At 43.7% G+C, this 21,768-nt stretch overlaps 1 protein-coding gene across 1 annotated transcript in view; it reads right to left on the reverse strand.

Annotated features, from left to right (window-relative positions):
• The window catches only part of LOC103274642 (magnesium transporter NIPA2), a 25,095-nt gene extending 6,113 nt beyond the window's left edge, over positions 1–18,982 (reverse strand). Inside the window, 6 exon segments of the mRNA XM_021705941.1 lie at positions 59–219; positions 2,154–2,244; positions 9,549–9,605; positions 11,374–11,605; positions 15,400–15,521; positions 18,849–18,982. Of these exon segments, the coding sequence (XP_021561616.1) occupies positions 59–219; positions 2,154–2,244; positions 9,549–9,605; positions 11,374–11,512 (448 nt within the window). The 5' untranslated portion in view covers positions 11,513–11,605; positions 15,400–15,521; positions 18,849–18,982.
• Between the last annotated feature and the right edge of the window lie 2,786 nt (positions 18,983–21,768).

Below are 21,768 nucleotides of genomic sequence, written 5' to 3' on the forward strand. Positions count from 1 at the left end.
AAAAAAAAAAAAAAAAGTAAAATACACCAAGACTACTAAAGGTTTTCTTTTTTCTTACCTGGATCACCTAACTTGTGAGACATTTCATTTAAGGTCTCAATCTCCTCTTCTTTTGGAGCATGAATGACCATAACTGTAGATCCTAGAATACTTAGCAAACACCCAATTTTCCCATGAAGATTAAGTCTTTCATTCAGAAAGTATGAAGAAAGAATGGCACTAAAATGGAGAGGAAAAAAGGTTGAGAACCTTAAAATAAATCATCAGCTACTTTTCTGATTTTCTTTCTTTTTTTTTTTTGAGTTGGAGTCTTACTGTCGCCCAGACTGGAGTGCAGTGGCTGCTCCCGGCCACCGCACCCTCGACCTGCTGGGCTCCGGCGATCCTTCCGCCTCAGCCTTCCAAGTAGCCGGAATTACAGGCATGCGCTACCATGCCCGGCTGATTTTTTGATTTATTGTAGAGATGAGGTCTCACTGCCCAGGCGGGTCTCGAACCCGCGGGCTCATGCAATCCCCTCACCTCAGCCTCCCAAAGGCACAGGATTAAAGGCTGAGCCACTGAGCCCGGCTCTGATTTTCAAATATCAGTACAACTTGGAATTTAAATCACTGAACTCAAATACTGTGAGCTTATGAAGATTTCAGCTTTCACCAAAGTTAAAAAAAAAAACTGGCTGGGCATGGTGGCTCACGCCTATAATCCCCGCACTTTGGGAGCCTGAGGTGAGAGGACTGTGTAAGCCCAGGGGTTGGAGACCAGCCTGGGCAACTTGGCGAGACCTCATCTCTACAATAAATCAAAAAATTAGCCAGGCATGGTGGCACATGCCTGTAGTCCCCAGCTACTTGGAAGGCTGAGGTGGAAGGATCGCCTGAACCCAGCAGGTGAAGGCTGTGATGGCCATGAGCTGTGTGCTCATGCCAGCCTGGGCAACAGAGTGAGACTGACCCAAAAAAACAAACAAAAAAGCTCGGTGGCTCAGCCTGTAATCCCAGCACTTTGGGAGGCCGAGGCGAGTCAACTGCCTGAGCCCACAGGGTTCAAGACCAGGCTGGGCAACTTGGTGAGACCTCATCTCTACAATAAATCAAAAATTAGCCAGACACGGTAGTGCGCACCTGTAGTTCTGGCTACTTGGAAGGCTGAGATGGAAGGATCGCCAGAGGCCAGCAGTTCAATGCCGGGGTGGCTGTGAGCGTACCACAGCACTCCAGCCTGGGCAAGAGAGTGACTCCAACTCAAAAAAAAAAAAAAAAAAAAATGCACATCTAATCATAAAATGTGAAAAATTCCAGGGAATCATCTGCATCATACAGCTCACCTGTATATTTACCATCTTTCTACTGCAAGTTGTCAATATGAAGTTTATAATAAAGAACTAGAGTTTGTTAAAATGTCCTAACTAAAAATCTACATCCAAACCAATGCTTAAAATTTGTTCAACATTAACTTATTCCTATTGGTTGATGTGTACCTCTTATGTGTTCATTTAATTGTATATAATACACTTCAATAACTTTTAGCTAGTTTTACCCAAACAAACAGAAATGCAGTATAAACTAGTAAGTATAATAAGAGTATACTATAAAGAAAATTAAGGGTAAAGGGTACCAACTTGTCATAACCCTAATTTATATAGTTTCTTGAAAAAAAGAATAAAAATATCTATCAATCAACTTTGGGCATAGTAACCAAAATCCAGACTTCAACATGGGATAAGTCGTTTGGGCTAATCATTAAAATATCAGAAATGGGACAGATCTTAGCCTACTCGTTGAAAACAATCACCCCAGGCCAGGCACAGAATCTACTCATCACCAACTATGTCCCGCCAAAGTGTATGTGCACTGAATGACAGATGTTGGCAAAGTGTTAACTTGGAATCTTGAAAACCTGAACTCAAAGAACTAGTACTGACTCTGAATCCAAGGATGACAAAACATTTTCTCTCACAAATCAAAAGCTTGCCTATGAACAGGAGGTAACTTTTCAAAGGCAAATTACACGCACAAATTATACAGTTTTAACACAAAGTCCTCAAGGTCATTGAAATGTAAATTATGCTGAACATATAGAATTATACAGTATTGAATATTTTACAGACTAGAACACTGACTAGTGTTTCTGCACATAAACTGTAGTGTCCTTACCTTACTAGGACGCTGAGAGCTCCTAGTGGAGTCACTAGCGTGGCTGGTGCAAACGCATATGCAGCAAAGTTGGCCACCTCACCAGCTCCCACTTGGAGACAGACAACAAAAGGAAAACTCTCAGGTAGAAATACATGTATTCAACCTGGAAGTACATGCATTTTATGCAATCTATACATTATTTCAACTGTATTTAGTAAAGTTCATATTTTCTCCAATCTATTAATAAAGGTTATAGCTCTGTAAACCTCCAACATTAGAAGAGTCCAAGTCAATTAGACACATATCTATTCATTTTAATTGAAGAAATCTTAAATAAGGGTGTTTTATTTTAAATGTCTTATTTTGCCGGGCTCGGCGGCTCAGCCTGTAATCCTGTGCCTTTGGGAGGCTGAGGTGAGTGACTCCAACTCAAAAAAAAAAAAAAAAGTCTTATTTTTATTAAAATGCCTTTAGTAAATATTTTAGGGAAGTAGCTGTTTAAGGTATATCTTGGGCATAATATTCTGTTGGTTAAATATGTCACAATGATCTTTTATACTTTGCAGTTTGCCTTTTCATTCTCTTAATAAACTTCCCTTTAATTCCTACTTTGTCTGTTCCTATTAAAATTCAATCAAGGGGCCAGACGCAGTGGCTCAAATCTGTAATCTCGGAGCTTTGGGAAGCTGACGCAGGAGAATCATGGGAGCCCAGGAGCTGCCTGGGCAACACAGTGAGACCTTGTCTCTACAAAAAGTAGCCAGGCACGGTGGTGCACACCTGCAGTCCCAGCTGCTCGGGAGGCTGAGAGGGTGGATCCCTGCAGCGTAGGAGGCTGAGGCTGCAGTGAGCCGTGACTGTGCGACTGTGCTCCAGCGAGGCCCTGACTCAAAAAGTAAACAAAGTCCAATAATGGATACCCAGTGGCCAGTCCACGACAAGTCTGAAGAAAGCCCCACTTTCCGTTCCACGTCCGGGCGCTCTCCGCTCCGCCTCGTCTACGCTCTTCTCGCTTGCTTTCTTTTCTGAGTCAGAGGCTGCTCTGCCACCCAGGCTGGCGTACTCACAGCCACCAGAGCCGCAGCCTGCTGGGCTCGGGATCCCTCCGCCTGAGCCTTCCAAGTAGCTGGAACTGCAGACGGATGCCGCTACACCCGGCTATTGATTTGCTGTAGAGACGGGTCTCACCCCTGGACTGAGGCAGTCCTCTCGTCCTGGCCTCCCCAAGCACTGGGATTACAGGTATGAGCCACTGTGCCTGGCCATTATCTTTACTGTTTTTGGCTTTTTTTTAAATTTTGTGCTATTCTGCCCTTTCCCTCGCTAATTAGGAAGTTATACATTTGTTCTATTTTTTTTTTTTTTTTACTAAATACCCTAGAAATTACAGTATGTATCCTTAACCGCTCAAGTCTCATGTTAATGTTGACATTTACTTTCCTTCCAAACAATGTCAGAGCCTTTGAATTCTTTAATCCATTTTCTCCCTTCCAGCTTGTTATTATATTTTTAAAAATTTTATGTATGGATACTTTAAGTACACAAGTTGCTTTTATTCATCAGCACACACTCAGATATACTCCATGCTCATCACTACTCCTGTGTCTCTAAACTTCCATTTAGATCAATTTCTTCCTGCTAACTGGAATACCCTTTTAAATTTGCTTTAGTATAGTTACATTATCAGTCTGTTTGTCCAAAATATGTTTTACTTTGATTCTTGAATATTTTCACTGAGTAGAGAGTTTTATTGCCAGTTAATTTCTTCAGCACTTTGAAACTGTATTTCCAACTGTTTTCGTTCAAACTCCAGTGCTGAAAACTCAGCTGTCAATCTGTTACCCCTTTGAGGATACTCTGACCGTTTTTCTCTAACTGCTTTTAAGATATTCTGTCTTGGGCCCAGTTTTCTTTTCACAGATTCCGTGTAGGTTTTGTGGGGCATCTTGAACTTGTGGTTTGATAGCTTTGGTCAGCCATTTTTTTTTTCAAACACTGCTTCTGCTCTATTCTGTCCCTTCTTATTCTGAGACTCCAATTATTTATTGAAACCTCTAAGTTTCATATCCCTCTTATCTATATTTTCCATCCTTTTATCTTGCTTCAATGTAGATAATTTCTTCCCAAATACCTTCAGTTCACAAAGTCTCTTCAGCTGTACCTAGCCTAACCAATTCATTCAGTTTTCATTACTGTATTTTTATTTTTGCATTTTTAAATTCTATAATTTTTTTTCAGGTTTTTTGTTTCGTTGCAAATCTATGTCACTCTAGTCCAGTTCACTGTTTAGAACTATAGTTCCAAGCTGGGCGCGATGGCTCACGCCTGTAATCCCAGCACTTTGGGAGGCAGAAATGAGAAGACTGCCTGAGCTCAGGGGTTCGAAACCAACCTTGGCAAGACCTCATCTCTACAATAAATCAAAAAATTAGCCAGACGTGGTAGTGTGCAACAGTGGTTCCAGCTACTTGGAAAGCTGAGGCCAGCAAGTTGAGGCTATAGTGGCCATGATAGTGCCCCTGCACTCCAGCCTAGGCAACAGAGTTAAGATTCCAATTAAAACAAACAAACAAACAAAAACCCAATAAAAACAAAACAAGAACTATAGTTCCTTGTATAGTGCCTTGTAGTAAGCACAGTTGTTTTCAGATCATGATACTTCCATTTGAAGTCTGTAGTTCAATTTTTTTTTTTGAGTTGGGGCCTCATGCTGTCGCCCAGGGAAGAGTGCAATGACACAATCAGGGCTCACCTCCTGAGCTCAGGTAATCTTCCTGCCTCAGCCTCCTGAGTAGCTGGACTACAAGTGCACATCGCCACTCCTAATTTTTTTAATTTTTATTTTTGTAGAGATGAAGTCTTGCTATGTTGCACAGGCTAGGCGCCATCTCTTAGGCTTCCCACCTTGGCTTTCCAAAACACTAGGATTACAGGTGTGAGCCACTGTATCCAGCATGTACGTCAAGTTTCTGTTATTTTTTGCTAAAGTTTCTTAATCTTATGTGCCTTTATTTCCTCAGATATTTTATCTTTAAAATTACTTACTGAAACAGTTTAGGTGAAAGTGATATTATATCTTGAAGAGATAATTTTTACTTTCTTTTGTCAGGTGCCAGAGAACAACAGTTGTTCAGGATCAAGGCTAGAGTTACCAAGTGCATGCAAACGACCAGACAGTGCGTAATGCCCACCTCACTCCCAGGGTACAGCCCTCCCAGAGAACCAGCCCAGAGTAGATGGTGTTCCCCATTCTGGCAGTGCCAGACTCTGACCCTTCACTCTCTCTCTCTCAGCTGCCTCCTCTAGAACCTGCAGTTACCTCAGAGCAGAATTATCTCCAGTTTACTCTTCTGAGCACTGATCCCTTCCCTAAACTTGACCAGATAATCCTTCACCACCATGTCAGCTCTTGGATGCTTTTAACAGAATGAGTTTTATATTTTGTCTATCTTTTTAACTTGTTTTCATCTAGAATGTTGATTTAATTGCCTCGTCCATCATTACCATAAGCACTGATACTGCTTTTTGATGTTCAAAAGTTTTGTATTAACTGCTATTCTCGGATGGGCACAGTGGCTCACACCTATAATCACACTTTGGGAGGAGGTCAAGGCGGGTGGATCACTTGAGGCCAAAGTTCAACATCAGCCTGGACAACATAATGAGACACTGTCTCTACAAAAAAAAAAAAGTTTAATTAGTTGGGTATGGTGGTGCATGCCTGTAGTCCTAGCTACTTGGAGGCTGAAGCAGGAGGATAGCTTGAGTCCAAGAGTTCAAGGTTATAGTGAGCCATGATCATACCACTGCACTTCAGCCTAGGTGACAGACCCTGATAAACTGCTATTATCAAGGTCACTGAGGATTTCTGTATTGCTAAATTCAATGGTTATTTTTCAATCCTAATTGTACCTACATTTTTTTCCTGAGAAACAAGGTTTCACTATGTTGCTCAGGCTGGTCTTGAACTCCTGAGCTCAAGCAATCCTCATCTCAGCCTCCTGAGAAGCTAGAACCACAGGTGCCATCTGACACAAATAAGCACGCTCTGCTACCTCAAACACTTTTTTCACTTGGTTCCCCTGACATCAGGCTCACTTAATCTCCTCCTACTTATCTGGCTGCTCCTTCTCAGCCTCTTCCCACTCCTTTTCCTGAATTATATATGAACCTGGACCTGCTCTCAGGTCTCTGATTTTGGGCCTCTATGTTCATTCCCTACATGATCTCATCCATTCTCGTGACCTTAAACAGCAATGACTCCCCAGTTTTTGTCTCCAGCCTGAGCCACTTCAAGGAATTCCATGCCTATCTACCTAATTACCAACTTCATATATCTACTTGAATATCTTAGAGGCATTTCTAACTTTAACACATCCAGACTAAACTCCTGATATCACCTCATCCAATCAGCTGAGGGCCTTCCTATAGTCTTACCTTCAGGTAAACACCAATTCTGTTCTTCCAGTTACTATGGTCAAAAACTATCACGACATTCTCCATTCTCTTTCACACCCTACATGTTAGTGAGTATTCTTGTCAGTTCTACCTTCAAAACATATCCAGAATTCTATCACTTCTCACCACATTCACTGCTACTACCTCATAAATGGGCTTACCCACACCTGATCTACTATCATCACCTATTACCTGATTGCTGCAATAACCTCCTACCTGGTTTCTGTTTCTGCCCACCTGCAGCCTATGCTTCAACACAGCAGCCAGAAAGAGCCACTTAAAACCTAAAACAGGGCTGGGCTCGGTGGCTCAGCCTGTAATCCCGCGCTTTGGGAGACCGAGGTAGTGAACTGCCTAAGCCCGTGAGTTCGAGACTCACCTGGGCAACTTGGTGAGCCCTCATCTCTACACTAAATCAAAAAAATGAGCCGGCTGTGGTAGCACGCGCCTGTAGTTCCAGCTACTTGGAAGGCTGAGGTGGAAGGATCGCCGGAGCACTCCAGTCTAGGCAACAGAGTGAGACTCCAACTCAAAAAAATAAAAATAAAAAAACCTAAGACAGACTATGTCACTCCCTTGCTCAAGTTTCCAATGACTTCCCACCCAACATAAATGTCAAAGTCTTTTCTGTGACTTACAAAGCTCCACATGATCTGGGCCCACATGACTTCTTTGAACTTATCTCCTACTACTTCCAGTCAGTTCCTCATGGCTACACTTGTCTCTTTAATGTCTCTTGAGGTTTTAGTAGTCTGGTGCTGCTTAACAAAGCACCTCAAAATCTGGCAGTTGAAAACAATAAACATTTTCCTCGTGGATTGTTGGTCAAAACTTCACAAAGGAGTCAGTCAGTAGTTCTCACTCAGGGTTTTTCAAGAGGTTCCAGTCAAGATTTAAGCTGTGCTGCAGTCATCTGAAGGATGCCCTAGGGCCAAAGGACCCAAGTCCAAGATGGTTCAAATCACATGAGTATGTCCTGGCTCAGTGCCCAGGGACCTCTCTGTAGGCTGCTCAAGGATCAAAGCACAGCAGCTGGCTTCTCCCAGAGTGAGAAACTCAAGCGATGAAGAAAAAAGCTGCAATGCCTCTCCCAACTCAGCCTTAGAAGTCACACATCATCACTTCTGTGGTATTCTTTGATCACGACGGGCCAGCACTAATTCAATATGAAAGCAGGAGGTGCGAGCCACTGAGGGCCATCTTGCAGGCTACCAATCACATGTTAACTAGCTAGGCATGGTCCCACCTCATGGCCTTCATGTTACAGTTTGCTTCTGCTTCAAGTGCTCTTCCCCTAAATATCCATATAGACAGATGGCTTGCTTCCTTTTACATCTGTCACTTGAATATCTTTTCAGCAAGGCTTGCCCTAGCCCTCAATCTCATTTATTAAACATATCTGTCCTCCACTTCAAAAGACCCCTCCTGACTTCATCACTTCTCTTTAAGCATTTATTACCACACACATTTTAATTTATTTATCTTGTTTATTGTCTCCCATTCAGAATGTAAGTTTAAAGTAGGTGAGAATTTTTCACTTTTTCTCTCACTAAGGAATCTCTAGCACCTAGAACAATGTCTGGCATATAACAGACAATCAATACATATTTGTTGAATAAATGGTAAAAGTTCAGTGTCTTAAGGATAATTTTTTCCATGTGTCTTTTTTTTTTGAGTCAGAGTCTCACTCTGTCACCCAGGCTGGAGTGCAGTGGCACGCACACAGTCACTGCAGCCTCGACCTGCTGGGCTTAGGTGACCCTTCCACCTCAGCCTTCCAAGTAGCTGAAACTACAGATGAATGCAATCACACCCAGCTAGTTTTTTCTGATTTATTGTAGAGACGAGGTCTCACCAAGTTGCCCAGGCTAGTCTTGAATCCCCGGGCTCAGGCATCCTCTCGCCTCGGCCTCCCCAAGTGCTGGGATTACAGGCTGATCCACTGCACCCGGCCTCCATGACTTTTTAAAGATAATCATCAAAATATGTATGGTCAGTCTTACCAAATACATACCTGCTTTTCAATTTGTCATGAGAACAAACAGGAGGAGAAAAACTAAAAACAGGAACTTTCACTTTCAAAATTACCTTAAATTGAGCAGCACTTTAAAAAATATACAGATATATCATACATGTTTTAATCGGATGGGTAAAAAGTCTTATCATTCAAATTTAATAAGCTATTAAACTGCTGAATGATTTTTACAGCTTAAATATAATCTATTTTAGTTATGTTAATTAAAAACAAGGTTTATGCTGGGCACGGTGGCTCACGCCTGTAATCCCAGCACTTTAGGAGGTTGAGGCAAGAGGATTGGCTGAGCCTACAGGTTCGAGACCAGTCTAAGCAATACAGCAAGACCTTGTCTCTAAATTGAAAAATTAGCTGGGTGTGGTGGCTCATGCCTGTGGTTCCAGCTACTTGGAAGGCTGAGGCGGAAAGACCACCTGAGCCCAGTAGGTTGAGGCTGCAGTGGCTGTGAGCATGCCACTGCACTCCAGACTGGGCGACAGAGTGAGACTCTGACTTAAAAAGAAAAAAAGGTTTATTTAAAGATTTAAAATGTGGCTAGGTGCAGTGGCTCACACCTGTAATCTCAACACAGGGAGGCCGAGGCAGGAGGATTACTTGAGCCCAGGAGTGCGAGACCAGCATGGACAGCATAGCACAATCTTATCGCCACAAAAAAATCTAAAAATTATGTGGGCATGGTGGCATGTGCCTGTAATCTCAGCTACTCAAGAGGCTGAGGCAAAGGATTGCCTGAGCCTAGGAGGCTGAGGCTGCAGTGAGCTGTAGTATGCCACTACACTCCAGCCTGGGCCATAGAGTGAGTCTCCAAATAAAATAAATAAATAAAATAAAATTTGCTAGAAAATATAAGGCTGTAATAGTATAAGAAAATATTTTAATACACAGCTATAATATTTTCTTGTAACGTTCTCTATACATACTTGACAGCAGTCCAGCCCACCACAACCATTCTTTAAGATATGCATGGCCACCTTGACCTGTGAATGAAAAAATATTTCACACCTTTGGAAGGTTATCAGACTTTTATATAAATTATGGCAACTATTGGTAATGACAGCTTTTAAAATATCACAGATGTTGAATATTGCTACTTTAAATAAAGGTTTCTGCATGACTAAAGGGATTTCTTAGATATTATTTTTTATTATTATCTTAGAAAAACAGACTTAAGGATCACGAGAACATTAAAAAATGTTTAGGTTTATACTATGCCATTGAGTGAAAGAACTAAATCAAACCTTATATTCAGCTCATACTTCCCTCTTCTGTTCAGTGAATTCAGCTTCAATCAACAAAGTAAAGAAAATGAAGCAATAAGCAGTAGTCCAACTGCAGCCGGGCATGGTGGCTCATGCCTATAATCCCAGCACTTTGGGAGGCCAAGGCAAGAGAACTGCTTCAGCCCAGGAATTCTAGACCAGCCTAGGCAACATACCGAGAGTTCATCTCTACAAAAAATAAATTAGCCAGGTGTGGTGGCACACACCTTGTAATACCAGTTACTCAGGAGGCTGATGCAGGATTGCCCGAACCCAGGAAATCAAGGCTGCAGTGAGCTGTGATCATAACACAGCACTCCAGTCTAGGCAAGAGTGAGACCCCAGACTCAAAAAAAAAAAAAACACAACCAAGAAAACAGAAGTAGCCCAACTCCAACTTCAAATGAGTTTAGTCTCAAAGCCATTTAGGTGTGGGTAAGCCCACTTATAAGGTAATAATCTCGGGGACGGTGGTCCTATGCTGACCAGAGTGGGCACTGCTCACTGTCTGGAGCTTCCAGGATGCACCTCTTGCTTTTCCTTGGCTTTCCTCTTGACCAAACTAATAGTCAGAAAGCAATCAGTACTTAAGACATTGTCCAAAGGGAAAAGCCAAGGTGAATGAATCCTTTACAAGCACATCCATCAAAATCAGTGAAAGTACCTGCCTCAGCGCCAAGGATCAGGGACTGGGTGAACAAGCAGTAGATGTCAATACTTTCTCCTCTGTTCACTAAACCCTGATAGAGACTCTCGTTTTAGGGTTTAAAACTGCTGAATCTGGTTTGGCCAGAGAGATGACACATGAAAGAGAGGAAAGTGGCATTTTTTTTATTGTCAAAGCAGGTCTACTCATGAGGTCCAGTCAGGTCTAGAAATAAAGCAGAGGCACAATGATGGAATGTGACCATAATGCCACATGACACTGGGAGCTATCATGAATGTCCCAGATGGAGGAGTCAGGGTGGGGGTCAATCACCCTCAGGGTCTTGTGACTTGTCAGCAGTTTCTAAGGAAACAACCTGCACCACCCAGTTGATACTCTTCAAACCAGGGAAACTCTCTCTTCCCTTCCTGCCAGTTTAAGATCTTAGATCAGGAAAAATGTCTAAGGTCAAAGTCAGAACTTCTACTACCATGGACAAAAGATCCCAGCCTTCCATAAATTCTGATTCTAATTATGGATATATAAAATTTTTGAAAAAGGTTGGATGCTAAACTGGCATTGGTCCCTGTTTCTACTTTCATAATAACTGCAGGAGTGGGAAGTAAACTAATTATGACATCTCAGTTTTTACTTTTCTCATTACAAAATTGAATATTGATTCTCTATAAACATTTAGAACTCTTAAATAATTAAAATTTTCAAATATACTCACTAGAAATGAAGATGTGGTCTTAACAGTCCAAGAACCTGGGCATATTAATACACACTGATGTGTGTATTAATCACATGGGGCATACAATCATATAGGGCATAACCTACCTGCTCTCATAGAGCCTTTTCTGGCAAGTCGCAAAAGGCCTTTTTTTTTCAGAATGAAACTTCCTCCAATGAAAATGCTGGAGCTCATAGCTAATCCAAGACCAATATAAAAGTCATATTTTCCACGCCCTTGGCTCATTTCGTTTGTTACTTAAGAAGTTCCTGTGAATCACATTGATCACAGAAGAGAAAAGATGCTGGTACCGGAGGCAGAATGAGGCAGTCTTCAAACCTAAACAATACAAACTGAAATGAGACTTTCAAAGAATGAGAGCTGACATGTATTTTGAAATGATACTCCATTTCTCTCCACATAAAAGAAAAAAAATGTTTTCATTATTGACTCTCTCTACACACACACACATATATATACACATTTTTTTTTTGAGTCAGTCACTCTGTAGCCCAGGCTGGAGTACGGTAGCAAGCTTACAGCCACCCCAGCATCGACCTGCTGGGCTCAGGTGATCCTTCCTCCTCAGCCTTCCAAGTAGCCAGAACTACAGGCACACACTACCACGCCTGGCTAATTTTTTTGTTATATTGTAGAGATGAGGTCTCACCAAGTTGCCCAGGCTGGTCTCGAAGCCCTGGGCTCAGGCAATCCTCTTGCCTCAACCTCCCAAAGTACTGGGATTACAGGCTCGAGCCACCGCTCCTGGCCGATAAAGTTAAATAAACTATTTAAGTTTAGCACCTGTGTATTTCTTCCAATTATGGCAAAAAATGGGATCATGATATAAAACCACAAGTTTAAACTGATTTTATAAAACTCTAATCCCATATTTTAAAAAGTTTCCAGTCTTAGCCAATAGTCCACACTAACAAAACTTTACTAATAAGAATATTCCAGAATAAAAAACCAGGCCTAACAACATACAGATCTAGCTTATAAATGTATGTCAGGTCAACAAATGTGTCTTCCAAGAATAATCCATACAAAGAAACTCAAAATTTTCCCACCCATACATTTTCTTCTTAGCAATACATGTGGACATAAACATATGTAATTAATTTATTAGGAGATGTGTTGAGAGAAGACAGATTTCACATTATTTGTTAGCAGAGGATGATGATTCTTGCAGAGAGACGTCTGCTAGGGGATGGGGTGTGGTACTGGTAGCTTTTAGAGAAGGGTTCAATCCACAAGACCAGATGAGAAGCAAAGGCCTACCGAAGACTGCAATTTTATTCCCAAATGGCTAACTCATAAACTCAGTTGACAAATGAACTAAAGCATGTTGTGGATAACAGAGGGAAAAAAAGTATTTAGCAACAAGGTTTATGACTGGTTATAACTGTCAGTCCAACTTCCTAGTATGTCTTAGGATATTTGGTCCCACAATTTGAGTTCCAGAACTAATCTGTAATTCAGTCAGGATGTCACTAACCAGCCAAGTTTTTCCATTCTTTAAATTATGAGACTATGGCATTTAACCAAAGCAACTTAACTTCCTACCCTCCTAGTCTCCCAATTACTTTGTCCTTTCATTCAAACAAATAGTATTTACTGGATGTATGCTACACCTTATGCTAAGCTCTCTGGATAAAATGGTGATGGCTTTTAATCTTCATAAGGAAAACAGACAAAAGACAGTTAAATAAAGGGTGATAACACACTTTAATAATGGTAACACAGTATTACCATAGTGAGTTGATATCATTCCAAATCAATGAAAAAGGTCAATATTTTGTGCTTGCCTGTTAAGGAATATTATAGTTCCTATGCAATCCAATGAGAAGTATATTCTTTCTTACCCCAATTATTTGGGGCCTGGTCATCAAGCTTGACAGAGTGCCAGTTCCAAGTTTAGACTTAAAGAGGACTCTCTGGCTTCTGCTTGCCCCTTTGCACTTTGCCAGCACAATGGGAAGAGCACGTCCTGGATAGTCCACTAAGCACAACAGAGTGAAACCCATAAACAGAATTACCCCCAGATGACGCACAAAACTGTGAGCATGATCATAGTAAGCATTTGCTTACTCCTATATGCCACTGAGATAGCTGACTTATACAAACCAACAGACCTACTACAGGTGTGTATAAAATTTCCTTCTCATAGCAAGTAGGCACAGTTCCTACTTATGACTGAGAAGTGGGCTCTACTGCCCTGCTAGCCTAAGGAATAGCTAAAGCACGCAATCAAATCTTCCTGCAGGAACCAGGGACACTCAAGGCCTGCCTCTCACAGCCCCTGGGTCTCCACTCCACTCTGAGCAAGTCCTGGGTTGAGTAGAGGAGACTAAGAAACTGCTGATCATTTCATCTGCCAAATGTCAATGTCATGGGATGGGAATCTCTCTCCTACCCATAAGGTAAAGAGGTAATTAAAACAATCCGGGCTCAGTGGCTCAGTCTGTAATGCCAGCACTTTGGGAGGCCGAGGTGAGTGGATTGCCTGAGCCCAAGGGTTCGAGACCCACCTAGGCAACTTGGCAAGACCTCGTCTCTACAATAAATCAATAATTAACCAGGCATGGTAGCACGCGCCTGTAGTTCCAGATACTTGAAAGGCTGAGGTGGAAGGAATGCCAGAGCCCAGCAGGTCGAGGCTGTGGTGGCTGTAAGCGTACCACCGCACTCGTCTGGGTGACAAAGTAAGATTCCAACTCAAAAAAAAAAAAAAAAATTACATATACTAGAATTTTATTCATCTTATCCTAAGACCACTACAATTAATTATTGCTAACTTTACCATGGCTTACATATGAGTTTTCTTTTTCTTTTTTTTTTTTTGAGTTGGAGTCTCTGTCGCCCAGACTGGAGTGCAGTGGCCATTCCCGGCCACCGCAGCCTTGACCTGCTGGGCGCCAGCGATCCTTCCGCCTCAGCCTTCCAAGTAGCTGGAACTACAGGTGCACGCTACCATGCTCTGTTATTTTTGATTTATTGTAGAGATGAGGTCTCGCCTGCCCAGGTGGGTCTTGAACCTGTGGGCTCAGGCAATCCACTCATCTCAGCCTCCCAAAGGCACAGGATTACAGGCTGAGCCACCAAGCCCGGCTTACATATGAGTTTTCTATACACTTACTTTACATAAAGTTTCATGACGCTATTTAAAATCTACTTTTTCCCTTTCGTTTTTAATTTTTATCTATATATTATTAAAAATGTCAAACATACAAAAAGCAGAGAGTCCTTTTTTGACCGGGTCGGTCCACCATATGCATATGGCTTTCAAAAGTCCCCCTGGGCAAATAACCTCTCTCCTATCCACTTCATTTCCCAAACAGAATCCTGACACCCTCACATAGGCCCTTGCTTTCATCCCCATGGCAGGTCAAGGCACTCCTCCTGTTCATCCCATCTTGAGTTTGCTCTTCACTCTAGGCCAGGGTGTACCTCAAGCTGTACTACAAAGATTTTTCCAATAATTCCAGCCCACAGGCATTTTCTCTCCTTTCTACTCATTTACAGTCAGCATCACCAAATTTACTTCTCAATTACTGCTCTAGCTTCGAAGATAAGCTCTTTAAGTTCCTGAAATACTTTTCTTTTCTTTTTTTTTTTTGAGCTGGAGTCTCCATCACCCAGGTTGGAGAGCAGTGGCATACTCACAGCCACCCCAGCGTCAATATGTTGGGTTAAGGTGATCCTTCTGCCTCAGCCTTCCAAATAGCTGAACTACAGGCATGTACCACCACACCCAGCTAATTTTGATTTATTGTAGAGATGAGGTCTCGTTATGTTGTCCAGGCTGGTCTCAAACCTGTAGGCTCAGGCAATCCTCTCACTTCAGCCTCCCAACGTGCTAGGATGATAGGCGTGAGCCACTGCACCTGGCCCATTGTTTTTTTCTTTTGTGGTGGTGTTTTCTCCACAAAAGGCACTCATTTGTGATGGGAAATTTGATTTATAAGTCTTTCTAGAATTAATTCTATTTGGTTGTTTGTTCACTCATGGAACTGTACCAGTGTGTATGTGTGGAGAGATGGAGAGAAATGGCAAAAATTTATAAGTCTTCAAATTACAAAGTAGCCTTCAGTCACTAAACTAAGAAAATAAATTATCTCATTCTGACTTACAGTTTGGAAATAGGACATTAGTGTGAATGTCCTGAAAGGAATAAGTTGCTTTGCTGTTCTCAGACCTGGTCAGGCTCTGCTCCCACGCTCTGTAACTGAAGATCAATCACAGCTGAGAGAACCTGCAACAAAGATATTGGCTATTCTTTTTTTTTTTTTTCTTGAGTTGGAGTCTCACTCTGTTGCCCAGGCTGGAGTGCAGTAGCTCACTCATGGCTACCACAGCCTCAACCTAATGGGCTCAGGCAATCCTTCCACCTCAGCTTTCCAAGTAGCTGGAACTATAGGTGCAAGCTACCATACCTGGCTAATTTTTTGATTTATTGTAGAGACAAGGACTCACCAAGCTGCCCAGGCTGGTCTCGAACCCCTGGGCTCAGGCAATCCTCTCACGTTGGCCTCTCAAAGTGTTTGGAATACAGGTACGAGTCACCGTCCCCCGCTTAATATTGGTTATTCTTAAGGATTAGCAGGACTAAAGACAGCTAAACAAGAAAACCTTGTAACTTTCACCTCAGCTAAGTTCCCAAACTAGAGATGGCAAGCTCCAGTTGGTAATCTGTCCAGCTCCTCAGAGGGACTCAGTGGAGTAACCCCAGACCATTATTTACACATGGCCAACTGTTCAACAAGCATCCTGAACAGTTCTTATTTGCAAGGCACTGGAGTTATAAAGATGATCAAAGATCCCGTAAACAAGAATTCCACAGCTGAGAAAATAAAACATTCTAACAACAGCCTATTCAAATTTTAACTTGTCACAGATGCAGAACATCCAGGTATCCCCATTCTTAGTCTTCTGCCTTTCCCACTGGAGTGTCCTTTTTGTCCCTGAGATGGAGCACAAGCCAAGCGGCAGCTCCAACCAGACTATTAGTACAGGTCATTGCCTTCCCTGCCCCATCTACTCCGCCTTGTACTCTGGCAATGGCTTCACCATAGAGTAGACACAGAGGCAAGAGCCAGCTGGCTTCTACCTTTGAAATATGGTGCAGTGGCACATGCCTATAATCCCAGCACTTTGGGAGGCTGAGGTGAGAGGATTGCCTGAGCCCGCAGGTTTGAGACCAGCCTGAGCAACTTGGTGAGACCTCATCTCTACAATTAAAAAAAAAAAAAGCCAGGCATAGTGGCACATGCCTTAGTTCCAGCTACTTGGAAGGCTGAGGTGAAGGATCACTTGAGCCCAGCAGGTCAAGGCTGCGGTAGCCAAGAGCGTGCCATTGCCCTCTAGCCTGGATGACAGAGTAACACTCCAACTCAAAAAGAAAAAAAAAAAAATACAGCCTTGCACCTGCTCTGCCTGACCAGACCCTGCGCCTGCATCTATCCCAGTCTAGTCTAGTTACAATGCATGATGCAGCAATGCTACTCTATAAAACACACCTCAATCTTATTATGCTACTTAAAAATTTAGAATTACTGCCGGGCTCAGTGGCTCAGCCTGTAATCCCAGTGCTTTGGGAGGCCGAGGTGAGTGGATTGCCTGAGCCCATGGGTTTGCGACCAGCCTGGGCAATTTGGCGAGACCTCATCTCTACAATAAATCAAAAATTAGCCGGGCGTGGTAGCACGCACCTGCAGTTCCAGCTATTTGGAAGGCTGAGGCGGAAAGATCATCAGAGCCCAGCAGGTCGAGGCTGCGGTGGCCAGAAGCGGCCACTGCACTCCACTCGGAGTAACAGAGTGAGACTCCAACTCAAAAAAAAAAAAAAAAATTAAGAATTAATGTTGTTTACAGCAAAAAGTGCAAACTGTTTAACCTAGTGACTAAGAACTTTCATGATTTGTTCTAAACCCACCTGTTAAATCTTATTTCCTAATATATTTCACACACACTGTGCTCTACCCAGGTCAGCATACTGCTGCAATTTTTTTGTACTTTTTGTTGTAAAGATCTTTCACTTCTCTGGTTAGGAAGATGCCAAGGAATTTCTTTTTTGTGTGTGGCTATCGTAAATGGGATTGTGCTCTTTATTCGGTTCTCTGCCTGTTTGTTGTTGGAAAAGAATGTGACTGTTGCCAGGCATGGCGGCTCATGCCTGTCCCAGCATTTTGGGGGTGAGACAATGCCTGAGCCCAGGGGTTCAAGACCAGCCTGGGCAACTTGGTGGTTCAGTCTGTAATCCCGTACTTTGGGAGGCTGAGGTGAGTGGATTGCCTGAGCCCGCGGGTTCGAGACCCGCCTGGGCAGCAAGACCACATCTCTACAACAAATCAAAAAATCAGTCGGGCGTGGTAGTGCGCGCCTGTAATTCTGGCTACTCGGAAGGCTAAGGCAGAAGGATCACTGGAGCACAGCAGGTAGAGGCTGTGGTGGCCGGGATCAGCCACTGCACTCCAGTCTGGGCGACAGAGTGAGACTCCAACTCAAAACAAACAAACAAACAAATAAAAGTGCAAGGAGGTTTTGACGGATTCTCCTGGATTTTTGAGATATAGGATCATATTGTTAGCAAAGAGGGATAACTTGACTTCTTTTCCCATGGGAATACCCCTGACTCCTTCTCGTCTGATTACTGTTACCATTCTAATCTACTCCTGTTTTTCCTCCTCCATATTTTGTTTGTACTAACCCTCAGTTCAAAAAGCACCTCTGCAAGGAAGCTCTGCTTGAATTCCACAATCTTTCTTGAATTCCCTAACCTTTAACCTGCACTTCTCTTTGGATTCTTATTTTCTAGCCTATATTATGGGTAGTCAGGTACATAATTCATATCACCTTCAAGTGGCTCCTTATGAACAGTGGCTTACCTGTATCACCAACCAACAAAGATTTACTGGATGCATATTATATTCTAGGAACACATTATATTTTAGCTACATACTATATTCTAGGTACAACCATGAATAAAACAGACCAAAATCCCACCTGTACGGAGTTTACCTTCTGTTGGAGGTAGAACCAAACAATAAACAAAATAAAGATATTATATTGGATTGTGGCAAATGCTATGGTAAAAAATAATACATGTTAAGAGTGTTGGGAACTTAAGGGCGTTGGCAAAGTATGTTAAAGGCATTCTTATTCTGGTTAAGAGGCCTTGCTGAGCAAAAACTTGAAAGAGAGAAAAGGAACAAATCAGAGACACAAAGGTAGAGGTATGAGCAGGCTTTTTTTCCCCTAAGAAAACAAAAGCCACTATGACTGACTCTGAGCAAGGGAGGTAGGTCAGATACCACAGGTGTAAAAAGGTGTCAGATCATGCAGGCCCTACAGAATATATGCCAATCTAAAAGACATGAAACCGATCTGTAATCCATTTATTTTAGACTTAGTCTTTCCTAAGTCTTTACTGCTTGGTTTTTGTTGCTAATCTAAAGTGCACTTTAGTCTTTTTCAACCTCTCATTTGGCTATTTTTTAAAGCAGTATTTTACTTATAAATACTACAGAAACTAAACCTCCAACTCTAGCAACATTAATTACAAAATAAAATTTTAACTTACATGTAAGTTTAATATGGTCTCTCTTATGAAAAACAGACTGGAGGTTAGAGATGGTTTATTCATTCTCGTTTCCTTGTAAATTACTACCCTTAATTCTCATTTAAAATTTTAAACCCTGGCAGAGTAGCTCCAGCCTGGAAATAAGAAAATACAGAAGTAGGCAAAACGATCAAATAAAGTAACTGAGTACTTCATCTACTAACTTCCGTACTCATTTTACTGACCAATCAACACAAACCCTACTGGATCGAGAATACGCTGTTTGGACAGAAGGCTTACTGGCATGAAAGATCTCTACTCTCAAATTCCCTCTGATTACTTTTTTCAAAAAAAGTACTAACTGGGCTCATGGTACACACAGGGTTTCTTTTTCTTATCTTTTGCGTTGGAGTCTCACTCCATCGCCCAGGCTGGAGTGCAGTGGCACGCTCCCGGTCACCACAGCCTCGATCTGCTGGGCTCCGGCGATCCTTCCGCCTCAGCCTTCCAAGTAGCTGAAACTACAAGCACGTGCCACCACGCCCGGCTAATTTTTGATTTATTATAGAGACGAGGAGGTCTCGCCAAGTTGCCCGGGCGGGTCTCGAACCCTCGGGCTCAGGCAATCCACTCGCCTCGGCCTCCCAAAGTGCTGGCATTATAGGCGTGAGCCACCACGCCCGGCCACACACAGGGTTTCTAGATATAGAACGAAAGATGCAGTACTGTTTTTAAAAAAACGAAACTAACGAGGCACATACAGAACGACACATACATCGAACTCTGCGCAACTGTACGGAGCGGGAACCAGAGTTCAATGACTTCATAAAAGTCGGGGAATTAAACAGCCATGTTGGAAACGTCACGGCAGCCCTCAGGCCGCCCCCCGCGGACGCCGCCCCGGCAGGACTGAAGCCACCTCCAGAGACAAGACCACCCAAGCTACTGCGACGAGCTCAACCGACGCGACCCACAGGCCTGCGCCGGCCTCCACCGGACGCAGTGGCCAGGCACCCACCCCGCATGTCGACGCCCCCAGGGGAGCGGCCTGAAGCCCCCGGCCCACGCCGCCCGCCGCCCCGCGCGCGCTTGCCTGAGGGAGGAGCAGTCCCGCGGCTCACGCCCCCACCGCCCAGCCCTGCGCTCGCGCGGCCGCCACCCTCGTCACCGTGCGGAAGGTGCGAGCATTCGGGGTAGCAGCCTCAGGCAAGACCTCCTCCATGGGGGAGCGCCGGCGAAACCCCACCCGGGACGCCCTGGGCCCTGCCGCCGCCGGGACTCTGGGCGGCCGCCGCGGAACGGCAGGGCGCGGCCGGATGACGCAAGACGCCGTGCGCAGGCCCAGTGCCGCGCAGCGCCGCCCCACCCTCGCCCCGCGGCCGGCGCCGCCCCTGTCGGCGTCGGGTTTCTTTGCGGGGCGGGCTCAGCTGTGCGCAGGGGCGAGACGTGGGCCGAAGGGAGCGGAGTGGTTGGCAGTACGGCATTTTTCCAAGTGATTAGAATCAAAGTCACGTGAGGCGCTTATTTAAAATGCGAGTTCCCAGGGGTGGTCAGCGTGTGACGCCGCGCTTGGCGTTGTCCCCGGGCGACGTCCTGGGAACGGCGCTCCGAGACGGGCAGGGGGCGGGGCCGTGGCGCTGGGGGCGGGGCTGGGACGCGGTACCTCTGCTACGGTGGGGCCCTTGCTTTCTTCCTGGACGCCAGCGGACCGGATCCTGGGAGAGATGCGAGTTCGTGGTTTGGTAAAAGTCCGCTTCACGACACTTGGGGCAGAGATCTATTTTTCGTGAGATGCATAGGAAACCCACTGTTAGGCTATCCTGCCTCAGTTCCTCTTGGAATGTAGAAATTTCTAGGACCCACCACCTTGGTCTCCCCGAAGTAGGCACACCGACCTCATTCGTAACAAGCGAAATCGAGGCCCGCTGGATCGAAAGTGAGTTCTGTTAATTAGTCAGTGATTCTTTGGCTACAGACGTAGGGGTACCTTGGGGATGTTGTTCCAGGTCGTGACTACAAAAACACTATAATGTAAAATGTGAATCACTCGGGGTGATATAAATGCGTTATAATTCATTACACAATTAATTATAAGCTTATTGAAACAAAATACCAAATATTATTTGCCCTTTTCATACTTTTCATACTCTAATCCTATTGGCCTATTGTGTTCTAGGCCAGGGGTCTCCAACCTTTTTGGTACCAGGGACCGGTTTCATAGAAGACAATTTTTTCTGGGGGGGGGGGTGGTTTTGGAATGATTCAAGTGCATATTTATTATACACTTTATTCTATTATTACATTGCACGATATAATGAAATAATTATACAACTCACCATTTAAAAGGCACAGATGGAAATGGTAAATAAAAATGGGCGGGCCACACCTACTAAAATAAGTCTCAGGTTCTGACTTAAAGCCTGCCACCAGATGCAGCTGTACAATTGAAGTACATCAACTCATTTGCCACTCACTGATAGAGTTTTGATACGAGTCCCTCACATGCACAGTTCACAATAGGGTTTGTGCTCCTGTGAGAATCTAATGCCGCCCCGATCTGACAGAAGGCAGAGCTCAAGTGGTAATGCAAATGATGAGAAGCAGCTGTAAATACAGATGAAGTTTTGCTCGCTTGCTGGCTGCTCACCTCCTAGTGTGTAGCCTGGTTCCAAACAGGCTACAGACTGGTTGTGGCCATGGGGGGTTGAGGAACTCTATTCTAGACTGTACAGCCCTTGACCACTCTGATTTTGGTATAGGTCACCATGCAGCTTCTAATTTAAAAAGCTGTTAATTAATATGCTGTGAGTTTGGCAACCAGACAACTGAGCATCTTAGAACTGGCTCAGAAGCCAGGCTCGGTGGCTCAGCCTGTAATCCCGCACCTTTGGGAGGCTGAGGTGAGTAGATTGCCTGAGCCCGTGGGTTCGAGACCCGCCTG

The sequence above is a fragment of the Carlito syrichta genome, unplaced genomic scaffold (assembly GCF_000164805.1).
Source record: "Carlito syrichta isolate Samal-C Ts95f unplaced genomic scaffold, Tarsius_syrichta-2.0.1 Scaffold314839, whole genome shotgun sequence".
Lineage (NCBI taxonomy): Eukaryota > Metazoa > Chordata > Mammalia > Primates > Tarsiidae > Carlito > Carlito syrichta.